This window comes from Pleurodeles waltl, chromosome 8, assembly GCF_031143425.1.
Source record: "Pleurodeles waltl isolate 20211129_DDA chromosome 8, aPleWal1.hap1.20221129, whole genome shotgun sequence".
Lineage (NCBI taxonomy): Eukaryota > Metazoa > Chordata > Amphibia > Caudata > Salamandridae > Pleurodeles > Pleurodeles waltl.
Window position 1 is genome coordinate 509,797,870 of NC_090447.1, and position 20,089 is coordinate 509,817,958.

General features: G+C 43.8%; 1 protein-coding gene across 2 annotated transcripts in view; it reads left to right on the forward strand.

Moving 5' to 3' along the window:
• The window catches only part of LOC138250080 (E3 SUMO-protein ligase RanBP2-like), an 894,326-nt gene that overhangs the window by 157,540 nt on the left and 716,697 nt on the right, over positions 1-20,089 (forward strand). For both annotated transcript variants that reach the window (XM_069204480.1, XM_069204481.1), the window contains exon 9: positions 12,635-12,844. In XM_069204480.1, the coding sequence (XP_069060581.1) occupies positions 12,635-12,844 (210 nt within the window). The remainder of the gene's footprint in view (positions 1-12,634; positions 12,845-20,089) is intronic.

Below are 20,089 nucleotides of genomic sequence, written 5' to 3' on the forward strand. Positions count from 1 at the left end.
CAACAATCAAATACGCTCCTCCATGGATGCAGCAGACACGGCCGCAAGAACCATTAATACGTCGGTTACCATCCGTAGGCACGCATGGCTCAGAACGTCTGGATTCAAGCCAGAAATTCAGCAGGCAGTGCTTAACATGCCAGTAAACGAAAAACTTCTGTTCGGACCGGAGGTCGACACAGCCATAGAAAAGCTCAAGAAGGACACTGACACTGCCAAGGCCATGGGCGCACTCTATTCCCCGCAGGGCAGAGGATCTTATAACACCTTCCGCAAAACACCTTTTAGAGGAGGGTTTCGGGGTCAGGCCACACAAGCTAGCACCTCACAGTCCGCACCGCCCACCTACCAGGGACAGTACAGGGGAGGTTTTCGGGGCCAGTATAGAGGGGGGCAATTCCCTAGGAATAGGGGAAGATTTCAAAGCCCCAAAACCACTACCAACAAGCAGTGACTCACATGTCACACACCCCTCCCACACAACACCAGTGGGCGGGAGGATACGTCAATATTACGAAGCATGGGACAAAATAACTACAGACACATGGGTCTTAGCAATTATCCAGCATGGTTATTGCATAGAATTCCTGCAATTCCCTCCAGACATACCACCAAAATCACAAAATTTAACAAAATACCATTCACAGCTTCTAGAGATAGAAGTTCAAGCACTACTGCAAAAAAATGCAATAGAATTAGTACCAAGCACACAAATAAACACAGGAGTTTATTCACTGTACTTCTTGATACCAAAAAAGGACGAAACACTGAGACCAATTCTAGACCTCAGAGTAGTAAACACATTCATCAAATCAGACCACTTTCACATGGTCACACTACAAGAAGTGTTACCATTGCTCAAAAAACACAACTACATGACAACCCTAGACCTCAAGGATGCATATTTCCATATACCAATACATCAATCACACAGGAAATATCTAAGGTTTGTATTCAAAGGAATACATTACCAATTCAAAGTATTGCCTTTTGGTTTAACAACCGCTCCAAGAGTATTCACAAAATGCCTAGCAGTAGTCGCTGCACACATCAGAAGGCAGCAAATACATGTGTTCCCGTATCTAGACGACTGGCTAATCAAAACCAGTTCGCTCACACAATGCTCAAACCACACAAATCAAGTCATACAAACCCTCTACAAACTAGGGTTCACCGTCAACTTTGCAAAATCAAACATTCTGCCAAGCAAAGTACAGCAATATCTAGGAGCCATAATAGACACGACAAAAGGAGTAGCAACGCCAACTCCACAAAGGATCCACAATTTCAACAGGGTCATTCAACACATGTCTCCAAACCAAACAATACAAGCAAGAACAATACTACAGCTCCTAGGCATGATGTCCTCATGCATAGCCATTGTCCCAAACGCAAGACTGCACATGAGGCCCTTACAACAGTGCCTAGCCTCACAGTGGTCTCAAGCACAGGGTCACCTTCTAGATCTGGTGTTGCTAGACCGCCAAACTTACCTCTCGCTTCTATGGTGGAACAGTATAAATTTAAACATAGGGCGGCCTTTCCAAGACCCAGTGCCAGAGTACGTAATAACAACAGATGCTTCCATGACAGGGTGGGGAGCACATCTCAATCAACACAACATAAGAGGACAATGGAACATACATCAAACAAAACTGCATATAAATCATCTAGAATTATTAGCAGTTTTTCAAGCACTAAAAGCTTTCCAACCAATCATAACCCACAAATACATCCTAGTCAAAACAGACAACATGACAACGATGTATTATCTAAACAAACAAGGAGGAACACATTCAACGCAGTTAAGCTTGTTAGCTCAAAAAATATGGAAGTGGGCAATCCACAATCAGATTGGTCTAATAGCACAGTTTATTCCGGGGATCCAGAATCAGCTGGCAGACAATCTCTCTCGAGATCACCAGCAAGTCCACGAATGGGAAATCCACCCACAGATTCTGTACACCTACTTCACACTCTGGGGAACACCACAAATAGACTTATTTGCAACAAAAGAGAACGCAAAATGCCAAAACTTCGCGTCCAGATACCCACACAAGCAATCCCAAGGCAATGCCCTATGGATGAACTGGTCAGGAATATTTGCTTACGCTTTTCCTCCTCTCCCTCTCCTTCCTTACCTAGTAAACAAATTGAGTCAAAACAAACTCAAACTCATTTTAATAGCACCAACTTGGGCAAGACAACCCTGGTACACAACACTGCTAGATCTGTCTGTAGTACCACACATCAAACTGCCCAACAAACCAGATCTGTTAACGCAACACAACCAACAGATCAGACACCCGGACCCAGCATCGCTGAATCTAGCAATCTGGCTCCTGAAATCCTAGAATTCGGACACTTGCAACTTAGCCAAGAGTGTATGGAAGTCATAAAGCAGGCCAGAAGGCCATCCACTAGACACTGCTACGCAAGTAAGTGGAAAAGATTTGTTTGGTACTGCCATCATAATCAGATACAACCGCTAGATGCAACTCCAAAACATATAGTAAATTACTTGCTCCATTTACAAAAAGCAAAGCTAGCCTTCTCTTCTATTAAAATACACCTTGCAGCAATATCTGCATACCTGCAAACTACCTATTCAACTTCCTTGTATAGGATACCAGTTATCAAAGCATTTATAGAAGGGCTTAAAAGAATTATACCACCAAGAACACCACCTGTTCCTTCATGGAACCTAAACGTGGTTCTAACAAGACTCATGGGCCCACCTTTCGAACCCATGCACTCTTGCGGAATACAATTCCTAACCTGGAAAGTTGCCTTTCTCATCGCCATTACATCTCTAAGAAGAGTAAGTGAAATTCAAGCGTTCACAACACAAGAGCCTTTTATACAAATACATAAAAATAAGGTCGTCCTACGACCTAATCCAAAATTTTTACCAAAAGTTATTTCACCATTCCATCTAAATCAAACGGTAGAACTACCAGTATTTTTCCCACAGCCAGATTCTGTGGCTGAAAGAGCACTACATACATTAGATGTCAAAAGAGCATTAATGTACTACATTGACAGAACAAAGAACATCAGAAAAACTAAACAGCTATTTATTGCATTCCAAAAACCTCATGCAGGTAACCCAATATCAAAACAAGGTATAGCCAGATGGATAGTTAAATGCATCCAAATCTGCTACCTTAAAGCAAAAAGACAACTGCCCATTACTCCCAGGGCACATTCAACAAGGAAAAAAGGTGCTTCAATGGCCTTTTTAGGAAACATCCCAATGCAGGAAATATGTAAGGCAGCCACTTGGTCTACGCCTCACACATTCACCAAACACTACTGTATAGATGTGCTATCCGCACAACAAGCTACAGTAGGTCAAGCTGTATTAAGAACTCTATTTCAGACAACTTCTACTCCTACAGGCTAAACCACCGCTTATGGGGAACTAACTGCTTACTAGTCTATGCATACCATGTGTATCTACAGCGACAGATGCCATCGAACTGAAAATGTCACTTACCCAGTGTACATCTGTTCGTGGCATCAGTCGCTGAGATTCACATGGACCCACCCACCTCCCCGGAAGCCTGTAGCAGTTCAGAAGTTACCTTCAATTTTGTACATTTGTATATATTACTTAATCCTTTAATAGGTACATACTTACATTTTTCATTGCGCGGGCACTATTACTATAGTACAACTCCTACCTCACCCTCTGCGGGGAAAACAATCGAAGATGGAGTCGACGCCCATGCGCAATGAGCACAGAAGGTGGAGTCACTCGGTCCCGTGACTCGAAAACACTTCTTCGAAGAAAAACAACTTGTAACACTCCGACCCAACACCAGATGGCGAGCTCATGCATACCATGTGAATCTCAGCGACTGATGCCACGAACAGATGTACACTGGGTAAGTGACATTTTCAATCGTGCACATTATGCAAAATTCCTTTGCATATGCAATACACATTGTCACAAATGGACCCCAAATGCCAAACCCTTGCCAGTAGGTGGTAGAATGCTGGGATGTGAAGAGGGGAGTAGGGTATTGTGAGGGGGGAAGCACTTTGAGTTCCTTGGGCAGGAATGTTTGGCCTATGCCTTTCGTCTGATTCCCCTAGTCCAGAGCATTCTTTGCAAGCTCAAGAGAGAACCATGTCCTCTCATTCTAATTGCGCTAGCGAGGATCAGACAGTTTTGGTACATAGAGCTCTAGATATGAATTCATTTGGGTCACATATCTGCTCTCCAAGAACTCGGACAATGTTCCACAGCAGTTTAGCTTCCCTACATATGACTACCAAGCTAGACCTAGAGTCATTCTCTCAATGTTCTATAAAGTTGCCATAAAATTCTGCAGACCGCTATTGCAGCTTCAGCTGTGAAATACTATTCTCTGAAATTGAGCATTTCTGCATCTGAGACTGTTCTTAAGACATTGATTCTTCTACATAGTGCTCACATGAAGTAATACCTTACCTTCTACACATAGCTTAGTCAGTGTTCCTCTATTAGAGTACCTCTAGTAGTTTTCTCCAGATACTTCAGCATTTCGAGTGCATCTTCTGTATATTTGACTAGAGAAGTAAAGGCATTAGTTAAATTACTTTTTTGCACCTTTCCTCCTCTAACAAAACACATCAGCAACTGAGCTTAGTGTTTTGCTAGGGGCTCAAGTTAAAGGGACCGGTAAACCTATAAGACGTTTCTGAAAATGTTCTCATGGAAGATGTTTTTTCAAACCATGGCATCTACAAGGCATATTGGCAAAATGTGGGTGTTTGCCTTAAACCACTTTATATGAAATGTGAAAAGAACAAGGTGACTCTTTAACCACATCCTCATTTCATGGCGAAGGTCCTAATGTCATTCTATCTGAATGAAAAAAATTATTTACTTTTTCCCTCAACTGTCTACGTCTGCACCGAGAGCAATACAGTCCCTAGACCTCAAATGCTGTTTGAAGTTTTACATTAAATAGGACAAAAGACTTAAGAAAATAAGATTAGCTTGTCGTCACTTATGGAAAGTCTAACATAGGTTGTGCTATTTCAAAACAAAGCATTGCTCGCTGGATCACACCTTGTATCTCCGTCCGCAGTGCCAAAGCTAGGCATCATCTCAGGCACTAGATGGGAGCACATTCCACCAAAGTTCAGAAACCATTTTTCTCTTACTTTAGGACAGCAACATGGGCATGACTCATATCTTTGGCAAATATTATTGCTTGTATATCCTGCTTAAGTCTGAACCGGCAGTTGGACAGGTGCTGTAGCGCAACCTGTTTCGTTAAGGTGAATTTAATTTCCTCCTAGCCTTATTTAATTGGGTAAGTTACTGGCTTGATGATCTTAATTGAAGCATGTCAATCTATGAACTGTCACATGCTGGAGGAAAAAGCATTACTTTGCTTCAACTACAATTCTTCAGCATTGCTATCTTTCATAGATTCTCTTTCGCTTGTCCTTTTGTTCACGAGGCTACCAAAGGTCTGTTAGACAAGCTATGAACATATGATGGTTGGAGTTATAAGCCTCGACACTCTACTGGACGAACTTCAGGTCGCACAGGGTGGTGGATTGGCTGTATGTAGCCTCAATTTGTTTCAATCTTATGTGCAGAATTGGTATACTGCTGTGTTAACATTGACTAACAAATGTTCCCAGCCTGACATTGCGGATAATTTAAGCATGTGAATATTTGAAAGATATCAACACAGAAGTACTGTAGTAACATTTCGTGTTCTAAATATTTTCTTAGCACTTTTAAGTAAAACAATAAAGCAAAACAACACTGTCAATACATGTAGACCTGGAGAGTTCAAGGAGCATAATAATAACAACATTGCAGCAATTATGATAACGGGTATGTCAGGGAATCTTATGAAAATAATGTAGAGATAGGAAGCTGGAAATAAACATTTGGTAACGGTATGGTCTGGTTAAATACGGTTAGGAGCGATTTTGTTTTGGAAATCATTAGAACAGTGGTTGGCACCTGATTAAGGATACAGTCGACCTAGACTTGCATAACTAAAAAAGCACTAAAAAGAAGTAGGTGAATAGGTAGCAGTCGGGGCAGAAGGGGAGTAAGGGTGTCATGTGGGCTGTTATGAAACTGCCACAGTCAAGACAGGTAATGGAATCTATGGCAGTGTGACAAGGTCAGAGAGTTCTATTATGGTGTGGACAAGTTGCAAATGAAGACGTCTAGTGTTTCCCATATTTGTTTCTATGTAATAGGATTGCCTTTGTCAAGCGATTGGGATATATGTGTGCTTCTAAGATAAGTGACCCATGCCCACCATTTATTGTAAGAAACATTGTTAATGAAGTTCCAGGCAATCATTATGACTTTAAGGGCAATGGTGAGTAGCAAATTCAGTAGAGCAAGGTCTGAATCTGGGAGTTTGATTGGTGGCACGGCTGAGTGTGGGCCAAGGATTATCTTTAGAAAGTTCAGTGGGTTGTCAATTTAGAAAATTGTGTATGATTGGAAAGAGATTCCTGCCCAGGAGGAAGACAGAGAGGGGCATGAAAAGAACATGTGTTCCGCATCGCTAGGTGATGAGTTGCAGATCCAGCAAGTGTTGGTGTCTAGGTTTTAGTTTGAAAAGTGAAGCGGGGTCCAGTAGAGGATGTGAAAAGTAAATAACTTTGTATCAGTGAGGGGATAAATTTGTTTTGAAGTGGTGGTGGGCAGATTTTTAACCATGCCGCCTCACTAAGAGGTGATGAGCCTTTAGAGGAAAAATATGAAGGCCATTTGTTTAGTGGGGGTGTGGGGATTGGCACTATTGAGTAATTTATAGATCTTGGAAGCAGCATGACTGTGTGTATGAGTTGCACTTTTCAGAGAAAAGTACATTTGTGAAGTTGGCCTACCTTGGCTATTTTAGCTTTGATTTGTAGGAAGTCTTAGAAATCCATATTTGAAAGATCATGTCTCCTCGGTAATGCTGCAAAGGACATTGGTTTGGAGTCCATATATCCAATGCCAATTAGATACCTTTGGCCGTCCATATTGGGCCAATAGTTGCTGAATTGGCAATCTGTAGTTTTTTGTTGCTGCATAATGGCTGGGAGAAAGTTGTGTATACTGGATGCAAGAGCTATATCCACTAACAGTAAAGTTGAGATTGTGTCTTTAAGGATCATACCTGAGTGTGGATAAGATTGACTGGACCTGGTCAGTGGCTTCATGGAAGTTTCAACCTCAAACCCACGTTGCTCCTTGTGCAGCCAGTTATGCTGTTTGGTGTTTACCCAATTAGGGAAGTTGCATCCCCCAAGCTTAGGGGTGACACTGTTTTCTAAGACTCATTTTAGCTTTTTTTCTTGCTCAAGAGAAATTCTGAGACAATTCTATCGATTTTATGGAAGAAGGCATGCGACAGATGGAAGGAGAGCATGCTAGTCAGGAAGTTGATCAGCAGGGACACCATCATTCTGACAGTTTCAAGTCTTCCCCACCATGAGTATTGTTTGGGAGTCAATGCGGAAAGCAAATCTCAAATTTGTTGAGTAGTCCTTTTTTTTCATTGAGGGCGAGTGATTCAGAGCGGTCATTACAGAACTAGATGCCGAAGTATTTAATAAAGTTAGATCTCCGTTGAAACTTGGAGGTGCAGCAATGGAGGGATGGCAGTAAATGTTCAGAGTTGAGACCTCTGTTTTATCCTTGTTTAAAAAATAACCAGAAAAGCAGGAGAAGTGATAAGTTGTACCTAAGATCGCTGAGCACTGGGATTCCATAAATATTATAATGTCATCTGTGTTGCAGCAGTTTGATGGGTCACATTACCCAATTGTATACCTGGGATATGTGTGGACTCCTTTAACATTACTAGGAGGGGATCAGTAGCCAAAATAAATTGTAAAGGAGGTAGTGGGCAACCTTGGAGGGTACACTGTTGTAGGACAAATCATTGTGACATGGTTGAGTTAATTTTAACTCTAGATGAGATGTTAGAGTACAAGGCCATGTTCATTCTGTTGAAGGACTCATATTGTAACTGGATAGGGCAGTGTCTAGATATGACCAGGAAACCTTATCGAAGACCTTTATCTGCATCTGCGGTTATAGCCGCTGCTGGTGAGGAAAGTGGTCTGAAAGAGTTTTTGTTCATGTGGCAAAATAAGCAGATGTTGTCACAAGCTAGTCGACCTTTCATAAAGCCTGTCTGGTTGAGATGAACCATTTTGCATATCAGGGAGGCAAGGTGTTTAGCGTAAATCTTTAGAACCATTTTTATTAGGGAGATGGGTCTATAATTTTCAGGGTCGGAGTGGTCCTTCCCATATTTGGGGTGGACCACAATATTTGCCTAAAATGATTCCAGTGGTTCTATAATCTTGAGAGCAAGTGGTTTATAGAAAGTGATGAGGTAGACGGTCCTAGGGCTTTACCAGTTAGCATAGCTCTTATAGCTAGCCTAATCACATCTGTCGATTTGGTCTGCTTACGAATAATTTGTCATCAATAGAGATTGGTTTTATTTGAAGGTTTTGGGGAAATTCTAAACAGGCTTCATTGGGCGTATTAACATTCAAAGAGTATAGTTTTGTGTAAAATCTTTGGAAAACGTTAAGCATTTCATCTGTTATTGTTTGCAGTCTGCCCTGGATTTCTTTGATGCTCTGGATTAGAGTAGAATTTAGTTGGAATTTCAGATATGGAGCTAGTGATCTACCGACCTTATTCAAGTAAAGCAATTTTCTGCCTTTCTGGGCATGTGCTTATAGGTGAGCATGTTTAGTGATGTTGGAGTTGAATTCATAGTTGAGCCGTTTTAGAACCGACCTATCTGAAGGATCATTATTTGCCTATGTACCAATTCTTTAGCCTTCATCTCGGCTGCTTATTTATCTAGGGGTGCTTTTATTAATTTATTTTTCTTGGCCATGCAGCTTATGACTTGACCTCTGAAAAAGCACTTCAGAGTGTCCCAGAGCGTTATTGGGGAGAAGGTTCAGTCTTTTTCTATGGTATGAATTGGGCTTGTTCTTTATGGAAATCTTGCACAGGATTATCATGGTCCAGAACCTCTGTGTTTATATGCCAGGTTTGTCCTTTAATTTGGATGGGAAGGATCTGGAGAGTGAGTGAGACAGCTGCATGGTCTGAAATTGTGATGGGTTCTATAGCCGCAGAGGACGTGTCATCGAGTAGGCAGGAGTCAACCAGAAGGTAGTAGATTCTCAAAACAGTATTGTGTGCTGGGGAGAAAAAGGTGAAGTCACTTCCTGAGGGGTTGCGCAATCTCCAGACATCGATTGGGCGATGAGCCGTACAAAGAGAATGCAACACTTTTTGGGCCTAGGGAATCCTGTATCTAAAAGCAGATTGCTTATCTAAGGTGGTGTCCATCACTAGGTTGAAATCACCAACCAGGACCATCCCAGCATCGAGGTGGAAAAGTGAGAGTTTTGCAGATAAATTGTCCCACATAGTTTAGGGTTGTCCAAGATAGGGGCATAAACGTTTACTGCATAAATCTCCTTTGTACCATTCTGAAGCTATGTGCTCAGCCATGTGCCTTCATTATCCAGTTCAGATGTGATGATTGATAGACTGGAATGCTTGGAGATCAAGGTGATTACACCATTCCTCTTAGAGATTGCTGCAGAGCAGGCAAGGTTAGAAACCCACCCAGAATGCATGGACAGCTCTTCTTTGTAGCTAATCCTGGTTTCCTGTAGAAAAACCAAATCATTTTTAAAAGATTGGCAATAGTCAGGTACCTTCTTACGTTTCACAGGATGATTAAGGCTTGTGATATTCAGGGAAATCATATTGAGTGCTAGGGAATGTTGGTCAGACATGTGAGTGGGAAGAGACTATTGGAAACGTGTCTTGGAGTCGGGCCGCTGTTTGTGGAGAGGCAAGGGGGAACACAAAGCGAACACATAACTCAGTGGAGGCAAGGGTAACAGAACAGAGAGGAAAAAAATAAGAGAAAAAGGAAAAACATAGAATATTGTAACACAAATAACCCCCACGGGGTGAAGGAAAAAGGACAATTGGTATCACGCAGAAGAAACAGGAGGAGGGCTCGGGCCCAGCCCACTGAACAATATATGAGATAAATGAAGAACACAGCCATGATGAGAGCTGAACATGTAGTAGAAAACATATTTATAACAATGTACTTTAATGCATGCACAGAATATGGGGAACAAGTTAGGGAACTAAAAATGAACATATACCTGTGAGAACCTACATATGCCTTTTTCTTTTTTTTGGCTTGCAGGAGTGAACCCAAGTCTAATGTCAAGGAGTGTTAAGTAACCTCGGTGCCAAGCATGGTTGATAAAACATGGTTGAGGTCACTAACATTGCATTAACCAATGAATGAGCTCATCTTGATATAGGACTTATACTAACAGGGTTCATGGCTGCAATGGGGGAAGTTAAGTTGCAGAAGACGAAGCCGTGGAGATGGGAAATCTCTATCAACTGTGTTCACTCAAGGCTGAGTTCCATTGGAACATAGAGTACCTGCTATGAGAGCAGAGTCGGATTAGAGCCTTGAGCAGCAAATAATGGAAATAACAGAAGTGACGCATCTCAAGGTCTGTGGTTGCTATAAGTCAAGGCACTGGAAAGGAGAAAGCGTTATATAGCCTCATGGAAAATACAACACTTAGTCATCAGGCCCATTGGAGGCAACAGTACTAACTGGATTGTACTATAAGTAATGCATGACTCGTAGGGATATTAGGCACCCTGATATAAGGTAGTGGGATTCTTTATGAGGAACTTGTGGTGAGTATAGTTGGTAGTTGGGGGTTAAAATGGGCAAATATGGATGGAGAGCTTAGGGCAGTCAAGGTGTGTAGAGACATATTCGAGGATCAACCAGGGCTACTCTGTGAGCCCTCCATGTGAGTCTTAAGGGTGTTGTCCAAAAAAGTCACTAGTTCTGTCAGTGCCAGCAACACGTGGTTCTGGCCTTTTGTAGACAATTTTTTTTTTCAAATCACATTTTGAGTTTTAACAGATTCATAGCCTGGTGGGCCGGCAAATAAACTAAGTATGATCTCAAAACACACATGTATATGATTTTAAATCTGGATGGACCAATTTAAGAATGTTGAATTGCTCTTTCCAACAATGTTTTCCTGAGCACCAGAAAGCCCTTCCATCTAGAGACAGTATCTCTGGCATAATCTTGGAAAATAGAAATTCTAGTGCCTTGTCAGGAAAGTGATTTAATCTTTCTCGTGTGCTAGAGTAAACTCTGAGTGTTGGTAACTCAGTGGTCTGAAGATCATAGCTTATTGAGATGTGGCATTCTTCGTGTTGAAGGTAGGTACTGTGTGAGCTCTCTAGAGTTCGAAGTCCTTGTTAAACAAAATACCTATGGTCGATGGAATCCAAGACAACAGGAAGGGAATTGCAGAGGGGTCTTTCTCCTGTTGCAGTCCTCCAATTGCGTGATTCTAGGTCTGAGATACCAATATGGAGTCGTTGGATACCGGTTCTCGGCAGAGATGGTGAGGTTTGCACTTACATTGGTGAAGCGCTGAGAAGGGGGAAGAAGAAAGATTGGCACTGTAGAGCAAGCAGTGTAGCTCTGAAATGAGGCTTATGAGGGCGGAGAACTGCGTCTTGGTAGCAGTTCACCAGTAAGTGTAAATATAGGCCCCACCAGGAGTTGTATACTCGCACCAAAAGGAGGGTGTCACTGTCACAACTGCCCCTGTCTCAGTTCCCTTACAGTACACCCTGCTTCTAACAGAACAAGGGAGCTGTGATTAAATGTCACTAAAGACTAAGGAGATGGTACCTGGAGGTGGAAGTTTGCTCTGGGTACGCAGATCACATTATAGGTGTCACTGGTGATATAGGCTGCAGGCAGGGGAAGATTCAAGAGATCTGAGCGCACCAGCGCGCTTGTCTTGATGTACGTGGCATGGTGGGGTTATCACTGTAGGGCCTCATGTAGTTAGTGCCCACAGGTGATAGTTTTCCCAGTTAGTGCTGCATAGTGAAGAAGAAGGTCGCTATTGGGGATCAAGGGTGGAAAGTGGCCATGAGAGCGCCTGCCTCGCACTTTGTTCTCAGGGTGCTGGCATTTTACTTCTTTGTGACTCCTCCTGCGATGTGGAGAAAAGTGTTTTCAGGGCTTCCTGGGACCATTGGCGCTGCAAACCAGGCATCCCAGGATGTTGTGGCAGCGATCCTCCGGGCCTGATGGTCAAGGATCCATTAGAGACTATGAAACAGTTGGTCGGCGCAGTGGGCTCGGCAGAGCTTAGAAGAATGCTGCCATCTTGCGCAGATGCTGGCCACACCCCCAGAACTGTAGTAACTTTGTTGTACTAACATAGCTGTGGCCCACAAACTGTTTTTGATTCTTCTTTTTTTTTTATGGTTTGCGGTTGTTGTTTGTATCTTTTTGTTCTTCTGTAACTTGTTTCCTGTTTTTCCTATTAATCATTCTTCATTTCCCTGTTTGCGTTTCGTCTGGGAAGTTTTTATAGAGGTTATATTTGGGGGGATTTATATCTTTATAAACTTACTTTATTCATTATTTATCACTCTGTTTGTGAAAGTGACTTTGATGCATAATCAGTGGAGATATTATATTGGTCATTGTGACAAAATAGTAGCAAACACTTTTTCTTGTTTTTTTTGTTGTTTCAACAGGGCACATGTTACTAAATCTAATTCAGAACCAGCCAGATTTTTGCAAGATGGTTGTGGAAACCTTTGCTAATAAAAGTGGACAAACAGCTTTGTTCGAAGTTTTGTTTGAAAATGAAGCAATGATGGAACAGTCTTTCTTGGGATGTGATGACATCAGAAGTGTGGACTGCAGCAATCCTGAACTTGCTGAACTGGCTAGAAGTGATAATGGTAGGAAACTTGTTTGACATTACCACCAGTCCCTGCTGTAATCGTTTCCAGTTTTTGAATGTTTTCTGTCTATTTTGCTGTTAACATAAACCTATATTGAGGGATTTTATACTCTCTTTTTAAATTGTACCTTTAGTTTTATCACCCCGAAACCTGGTAAAGTATAGTAATGTCATTATTAGCATCCCCAGGGAATCCTAATCTGAAATGATATTTTCTGTAATGGTTAGAGAATGAAAACAGGTTGGACATGGGGTTGGGGGGTGGCATATATTATAAGATTTAGTAATTTATGATGTGGGACAAAAATTATTACATATTTGTACAACACTGATAACCTTAACACTTTTTCATGCTATTTTGATGCCTTTTTTAGGCAGATGGAGTTCTTTCACAAAAACTTTTACATAATTCATATCGTAACTACAGCCTTTTTGGAGAGTACATACATTTGCTAGGTTTCACCTGATAGCACGCATGCGGTTTCGCTTTTTAAACATTTTGTTTGCTTAAAGTGGACTTAGAGCTCGCCCATTCCTTACCATTGTTTGGCTTTGTCAGTCATTCCCTTGTTTCCTTTTGGTTGGCGTGTGCCGGCTTAATGTCCTCTTTGTTCATTTGTCAATTCCCTGGAGCATGGCCTAAGTACTTGTGCCTGTTCACTGCTTTCCCTTTCAGAGCTACTTATTTCTTTCAGTTGAAGCACTCCACAGGTGTGCAGTTGTTGGTAGGCTGTCTCCCTCTTCATACTTCTTCCCCTGTCCCTTTCCATGTTGTTGCTTGCTCCCTCCCATCCCATATTGTTGCTTGCCCCTCCCACATCCTGTCCATCTTGGTGGTGTTGCTTACCTTCCTTCATCCTCCAATCATCCGCTGTATTGTTGCTTTCTGTTGGAGACTTCTAGCCGCTAGTTTCTCACCTTAGAACATTCCCCAGGTTTCAGACTAGAACGGGAAAATCTGAGCAGTACCTCTGCCCATCGGTAGGATGCTTCAGCGGCTCTGTGTCTGTGTCGTCTGCGTTGGAAGTGTGGTGCTCGTTGACAAACAGATGTCATCCCAGAACGCTGACATCCCTTCTTTCAATCAGGAGAGCTAGCCCTGTCCCATTTTGACAAACCTTTTTATTTTTTGTTGACCTTTTTTGAGCAACACCAGTGCCTACTGTACCTCAACTGTCCGGTTCAGACATGCTGCCTCTGTTCATTAAAAAACCTAGTGTGGACTTGGACTTTTGGGGTGGTGATGACAATGACTGTGGGCTTTCTGACCCATCCTTTGACCTAGGCCTGTCTTACCATGATGACAACATGTATGAGGAAATGGGAGTTGCTAGTGGATTGGTCATTTCTACAGATTCTGGCTTTGTCTCTCTTCTGGGACCTGCTGTTGAGGAAGATGCATCCTTCGCCATGGTGACGAGGAGGGTGGCTGACGTCCTCTAACTGAAGCTTTCATCTGTTGTGTTGAAGACCAGTGCCTTAATGGAGGTGGTTCATCTGGGGCTTTCCTCTGTAGAGCCCCTACCTCCCTTTAATCGAGTCCTCACTGAACTCCTCCTGCAAAAGGTGTTCCAGTGCATGGGATGATTGCCTGTCAACCCCGCCCACACTTAGGGACTCAGCATTCCTCACTTAGCTTCTCACCCACAAGAGTTTAGTGCAGACCTTGACTGCCAGAGGCAACCATAGTGTGTTCCCTACCACTCCACTCCACTTGACATAGAATACAAGAGGTTGGACACCTATGGGAGGAAAAGTTCCTCTTCACCAGCCTAGCTTTGTGGTTGGTGAACACTGCATGCATCTTGGTCAATATTTTCACACCTTTTGCAACTCGGTTATGCAAGTGCTGCCCATGGTCCCAGAGGAGACCTGAACAATACTTAAGCATATTATACTTGATGGCCGGGATGCAGCAAAGTTCACTATCTGGTGTAAATTGGACACCATTGACTCTGGGTAGGGCCCTTGCTTCCACATTGGCTCTCCACTGCCTTGCCTGTTTGAGATCAACTGGATTTTCAGGGGCTGTCCAGTCTGCAATGATGGGCATGCCCTGTGATGTTTTGTGCCTGTTTAGCAACAAGGTCGATACAGTGCTCTAGTGCTTCAAGGAGATTTGGGTCACTGCCAAATCTTTGGGAACCTCCCCGTGTAGGAAGCTGGCTTTTTATATGGTATACCAAAATGATATAACATGCAAAGTGTCCTGGGGTTCCCTTATAAGTGGACAGGGTCTTTCTCTAGCAATACCATGGTACTGTCTTAGGGTGTAGTGTGTTTGAGCAGCCTTAGGCTTATCATAGAGGAGTGTTGGACATTTACCGTAGGCACACAGTCAACTGACACATGACTCAAGAAGGAGACTCAGCAGTGATTTAGAGGGCCAATCTTCCAGACTTGGTGTAGCCTAGGACCATGCCCCATACTCACACTAACAGGTCATCTCGGGCAGCACTGGGGCGGCTAGGTGCAGTTGAGCGTTGGGTGTTTGGTTTAAGCCAATGGGGCTCTGTCTGTGCAAAAAGTTGCTGCAGGTGAGGACTGGGGAACTAGTCGGGTTGAACCACCAAGTAAGCTCAGTTCTTACGATGGTCGGGGTCGTGGTCCGCTTCTCCTCTTTTTTAAGGCTTTTTTATTAAACAGTTGCTCAGTGTACAATCATACATAATTGATTCATTAGTGTAATAATAGACATCACAGTAGAACAAGTTGTAGTATAGTCAAGCCATGTTTCAGCATGCACTGTAGAGGAACTTGCTGATTAAATCTCAATTAGAGCTTGAGGGGTCACTTCTCTACAGTAGCTTAAGCCTAATTCCTTTGCTGTTCACCATCTGCATGTTAATGAATCCCCCTATTCCCTGTAAGTGTTCAAGTTACCCCAAATCTTTTTCCACTTCTTCGGACAAACCTGACTTTGTTAGATTACCTTTTCAGCCCTCTGGGACCAACCTAAATCAGATTCCCGCTCTGCTATTCTCGGTATCTTCCCCCTTCCCCAAACCTGCGCTGCGTTTCACTTAGCCACCCCGAGGCCAGTGCAAGCCATATTCTGGATTTATCTGGGCCATGCCTCTTCTCCAATTATACCCAGGAGGTGCCATCAAGCTTCTAGTGACACTGTGGGTGCTGTGATAGTTTGCATCACAGCCTTCCAGAAAACCTGAATTTCTGGCACTCCCAAGGTATGTGAAAGAACGAGCCCACCATACCACAGCCTCTGGCACATAAGCCACTATCACATCTTCCCAGGTGGTAGAGAAGCACCCTGGAGTAGTATGATCTGTGAAGTATGCAGAGCTGGATTAATCAGAAGCTGGCCCGTATTGCTATTTCTCTTGGACCCTGCATAGCCTCAAGCCAATCCTATTCTCTTCTTCCGTAGGACCAATAATGTCTCCCTCCCAAGCTTCCTTCAACTTCCGCAGGGGGTCAGGAGAATTGTTCTTTATCTTTCTATGGGTTAGGGAAATGGCCTATTCGGTCATGGGATCTATGAGGAGCAGATCCTCCAGAGGTGAGGAGTCAGGCAGTTGATTGCCCTCCAGAAGATCACAACAGAGAGCTTGACCTAGTTGTAAATATTTAAAGCTCTCCAATTCTTCTGTGGCATAGTGTTGCCGGAGGTCTTCAGATATTACATAGGCCTGGCCTCTTCACACCTCCCCCAAATGTTCCGTTCCTATGGGTCCCCATTTGGAGAAATCTTGAAGGTCCCCCACCTCTCTCAGCAGGTCACTATCCCATAAGGGAGTCCTGTCAGTCAATTTGTCCGCCCAGCCCAGAATTTTATTGACTTCCTTCCAGGCCGTCACCACTGTCTGTGTATGGGCCGGTAGTGTTTTGGTTGTTTCTGTCCGTTCAGAAGTGGGAGCTGTTGACCTTATTAAAGAAGTCTATGGGAATTTTATATGGGGTATTTTGTAGGACGCAGAGCATACGCAGGAGTGACTTCATTTTGTAAAGCTGCTTTACCCATCAGAGACTGCAAGCATTCACCAGTGGGCTACACAGCTCCGGAGGGGATACAGTTATGTGAATAGGTTGTGATTCAGAAACTGCTTTATGCTGTGTGTAATGTAAATACCCATGTATCGAAATCTATCCCTGACCACCGGTGCAATGCACTGAGATGTAAGGGTGGATATCCCATCTGTCAGGGGGAAGATCGGGTACTTGTCCCAATTAATCTGGTACCCGAAATACCCTTCAGATATATCAAAGATGTGCAGCAGTCTGTCCACTGTTAAATAGGGTCGCGTAGCCCAGAGTGGATGTTGTCTGCATATAGGAAGATTCTTTCCTCCCACACTTCCCTTCCTCTGATGACCCATATGAGTTGGGTCCCCTCCTGTCCAGGCCACCAAGGGTTCTAGTGCTAGTGCAAAGATCACTGGGACAGTGGACAGCCCTGCCTTATACTCTTGTGCCGAGTGAAGGATCTGTGCATCACATTGTTAACCTGCACTCTTGCCTGTGGGCCTTGGTACAAGAGCCTGACCCATTGTCTTATCCAGGTGACTGATTGACACCTGATTTGTTCGATATAAGTCAATAAGGGACCACACGGCAATTATGAACACAATTTAGCTTTACTAGAGTTTTAGGTAAAAGCATGCATTTGGCACATCAACGAAATAGAATGAAAATAGCAATAAAGAGCATCAATTTATTTATAAATAAACGACAAAGAGCAGCTATTTATATATGAGCAAAGAGTTCATTGACAGATATAAGCTTTGATTAACTGTATACAAAAATGCGTATTTCAATTACTGCAGCAAGCTCACACTGCGATGTTCAGGAAGCAAAATATAAATGACCTGAATACTTCAGATTATAAACACAGTGCAAGCATAATAATGAATCATAATAATAGAGCAGAGAAACAAAGGCCTTTCATCCCTGGGTGGAACTTAACTTAGTCCACGAAATGCTGGGAAGCCCTCTACCGCCCGCTTGGACCTCTCTCCCCCTCGAGTGTCACGGTCTCTGAACCGCAAAACAGGAAGGCAGCGCTGTGGGCCTGGCAATGGCAGCTTTCACAACCCCATCTGCGAGCTTCAATCCCCTCACCCGCACTTCAGTGCTTAAATAACCTGAAGCTTGGATTCTATACCTTTCTAGCATTTTCTAGCTATGTTATCTGCACGTGTCTCTTGGCTGCTCTGCCATTCCCTGGCCATTGTTTTCATTCCATCTTTTTCCTATACTCTCGTTCTCAAGGTTAAGACGACCTCCGTCTTTCGCTCCTACACATCCTGTTTCTTACACATTCAGCTGCGAATAACTTTATCTATGGAATGTTGAGAAACAAGCTTGAAAACAACATCGTGAACTTTTCCATGTTGTGCGGGTTTCAGCAGGCATCATGCTCATCTACACTGTTCAATCTAATTAACCCTTCGCGTCACAATGTCTTCCGCACCTTTCCCTATACTGATCACCCATGTACAAAATTGGGGCTGAAGCCCAGTTTGGCAAGAACTTCAAAGAGGTACGTCCATTCAATGCTGTTGAATGCCATCCGAGCGTCCAGTGAGAGCAGTTTTGCTTTCTTGGCCTGCCGGGAAGTAGTCATATGCAGTACCCCACAGAGCCAGTGCAGGTTTGACTGGGTGCCCCTTTGTGGCATGAAACCAGATTGATCTGAGTGATTCACAGATGTGATGACCAGCCGCAGTCTGTTGGCCAGTACCTTGGCTGGGTGCAGAGAATATTTGGACCGCCTGGTTTCTGTCACCAGTCGCAGTGGAGGGGGCCGGCAGAAGCAGACTGCCGGTGTGGACTGGGGTCCAATACTGCTGAACAAACATATGTAGGCTCAAGTCTCAAAAGCCTCTGGGATGTAGGGACACCATTGGTCCTCTTCCCTTCGGTCTGGGGAGTCCGGTTGCAGAGGTGCAGTGGACCGTGGGGGTTGCCATCACAGGAGGTTGTTGTGTTGAGGGGGTGCTGCAGGCATTGCTGTGATGTCTATATTAGGCGGAACTCAAGATGTACTTAGTCTCTGGAGGGCCTGGGAACCACACTGACACCATTGGCCCACTTCAACGTGGGCAATGGTGCATGGGTGGAGTGGTGCTGTCCAGCGTCTGGTTTTGGCAGTCTAGAGTCCTCAGTGTCTCTTGGGGTGCCAAAAAGATGCATGGGCGCAGCTCTGCTGCTCCGTAGGAGTTCTTGGATTTTGGGTGAAGGCTGGCAGTACTTCCAGGCTTTTGGAGGCGCAGGCAGCTGCAAGATGAGGCGTCTTTGGCACATTTGCCGAAGTCAGCAGGCAGACTGGCATGCTTGGCATCAAGCCAGTCACCGGTCTTCAGTTCTTGATTTTGCGTCTCTAGGTGTCCTTCTTTCTTCTTCAGGTCAGCAGGATTCAAGTTTCTGGTGCTGTGAGTCCCCTAAGTACTGAATTTAAGGGCGTTTAGGTGAGTTTAGGGTAGTAGTAAATGGGATACTTACCCTTTGGGGGGGTTCACTGTACCCCCTATATATGACACTTCCTGTGGGAAATTGGCATAACCCTGTCCGAGTTCTAATTCTGCCATCACCAAGATGACAGATTTCTAAATGTTGCTTCTACATCAGGCAGCGCACTTTAGGGAAGGGTCTGATTTTGAGGGGTGGATGTGCCTCTCTGACTACTATTTTCCCACCTGTTCAGGTGCAAAATTGGCCCTGGGTCAGGGGGGGTTGGCATCTCCCTTCTGGGGCAGCCAGATCTACATACCAAGGGCGGGGAGCTTCTTTGAAGCCCCCTGCCTTAGAATGCAGATTGGCAGGTCATCCTGTTCGGAGGGGATCTGTTAACACCCCTGCCAGAGTAGGGTTTGCTTTTGACCACTCGAGAGCGGAGGCTCTCACCCCTGGTGTTCAGAAACATGTCTATTGGTGGCAGGCTGGTTGGCTAAAACCAGTTGGCCAGTACACCAGCAGCTTGTCTCTAAGGTGCCCTCTGGGTGCATGTATTACTAAATCCATCACGGGAATCAATGACGGTTTATTAATACAAGATGTTTGATACCAAACATCCATAGTTTCAGTGAAACCATCATGTAGCCTGGGAACTCGTATTGACCAGTGTCCAGTACATGTACTTAAAACGGCTTCCCTGTTCACTTACTATTTCTAAGAACCGACAAAGACATAGCGGGGGGGGTATATTTGCACTTGCAGATATGCTCACACGTGTAATACAATGCACCTTGCCTTAGGGCTGTAAGGCCTGATGTAGGGTGATTTA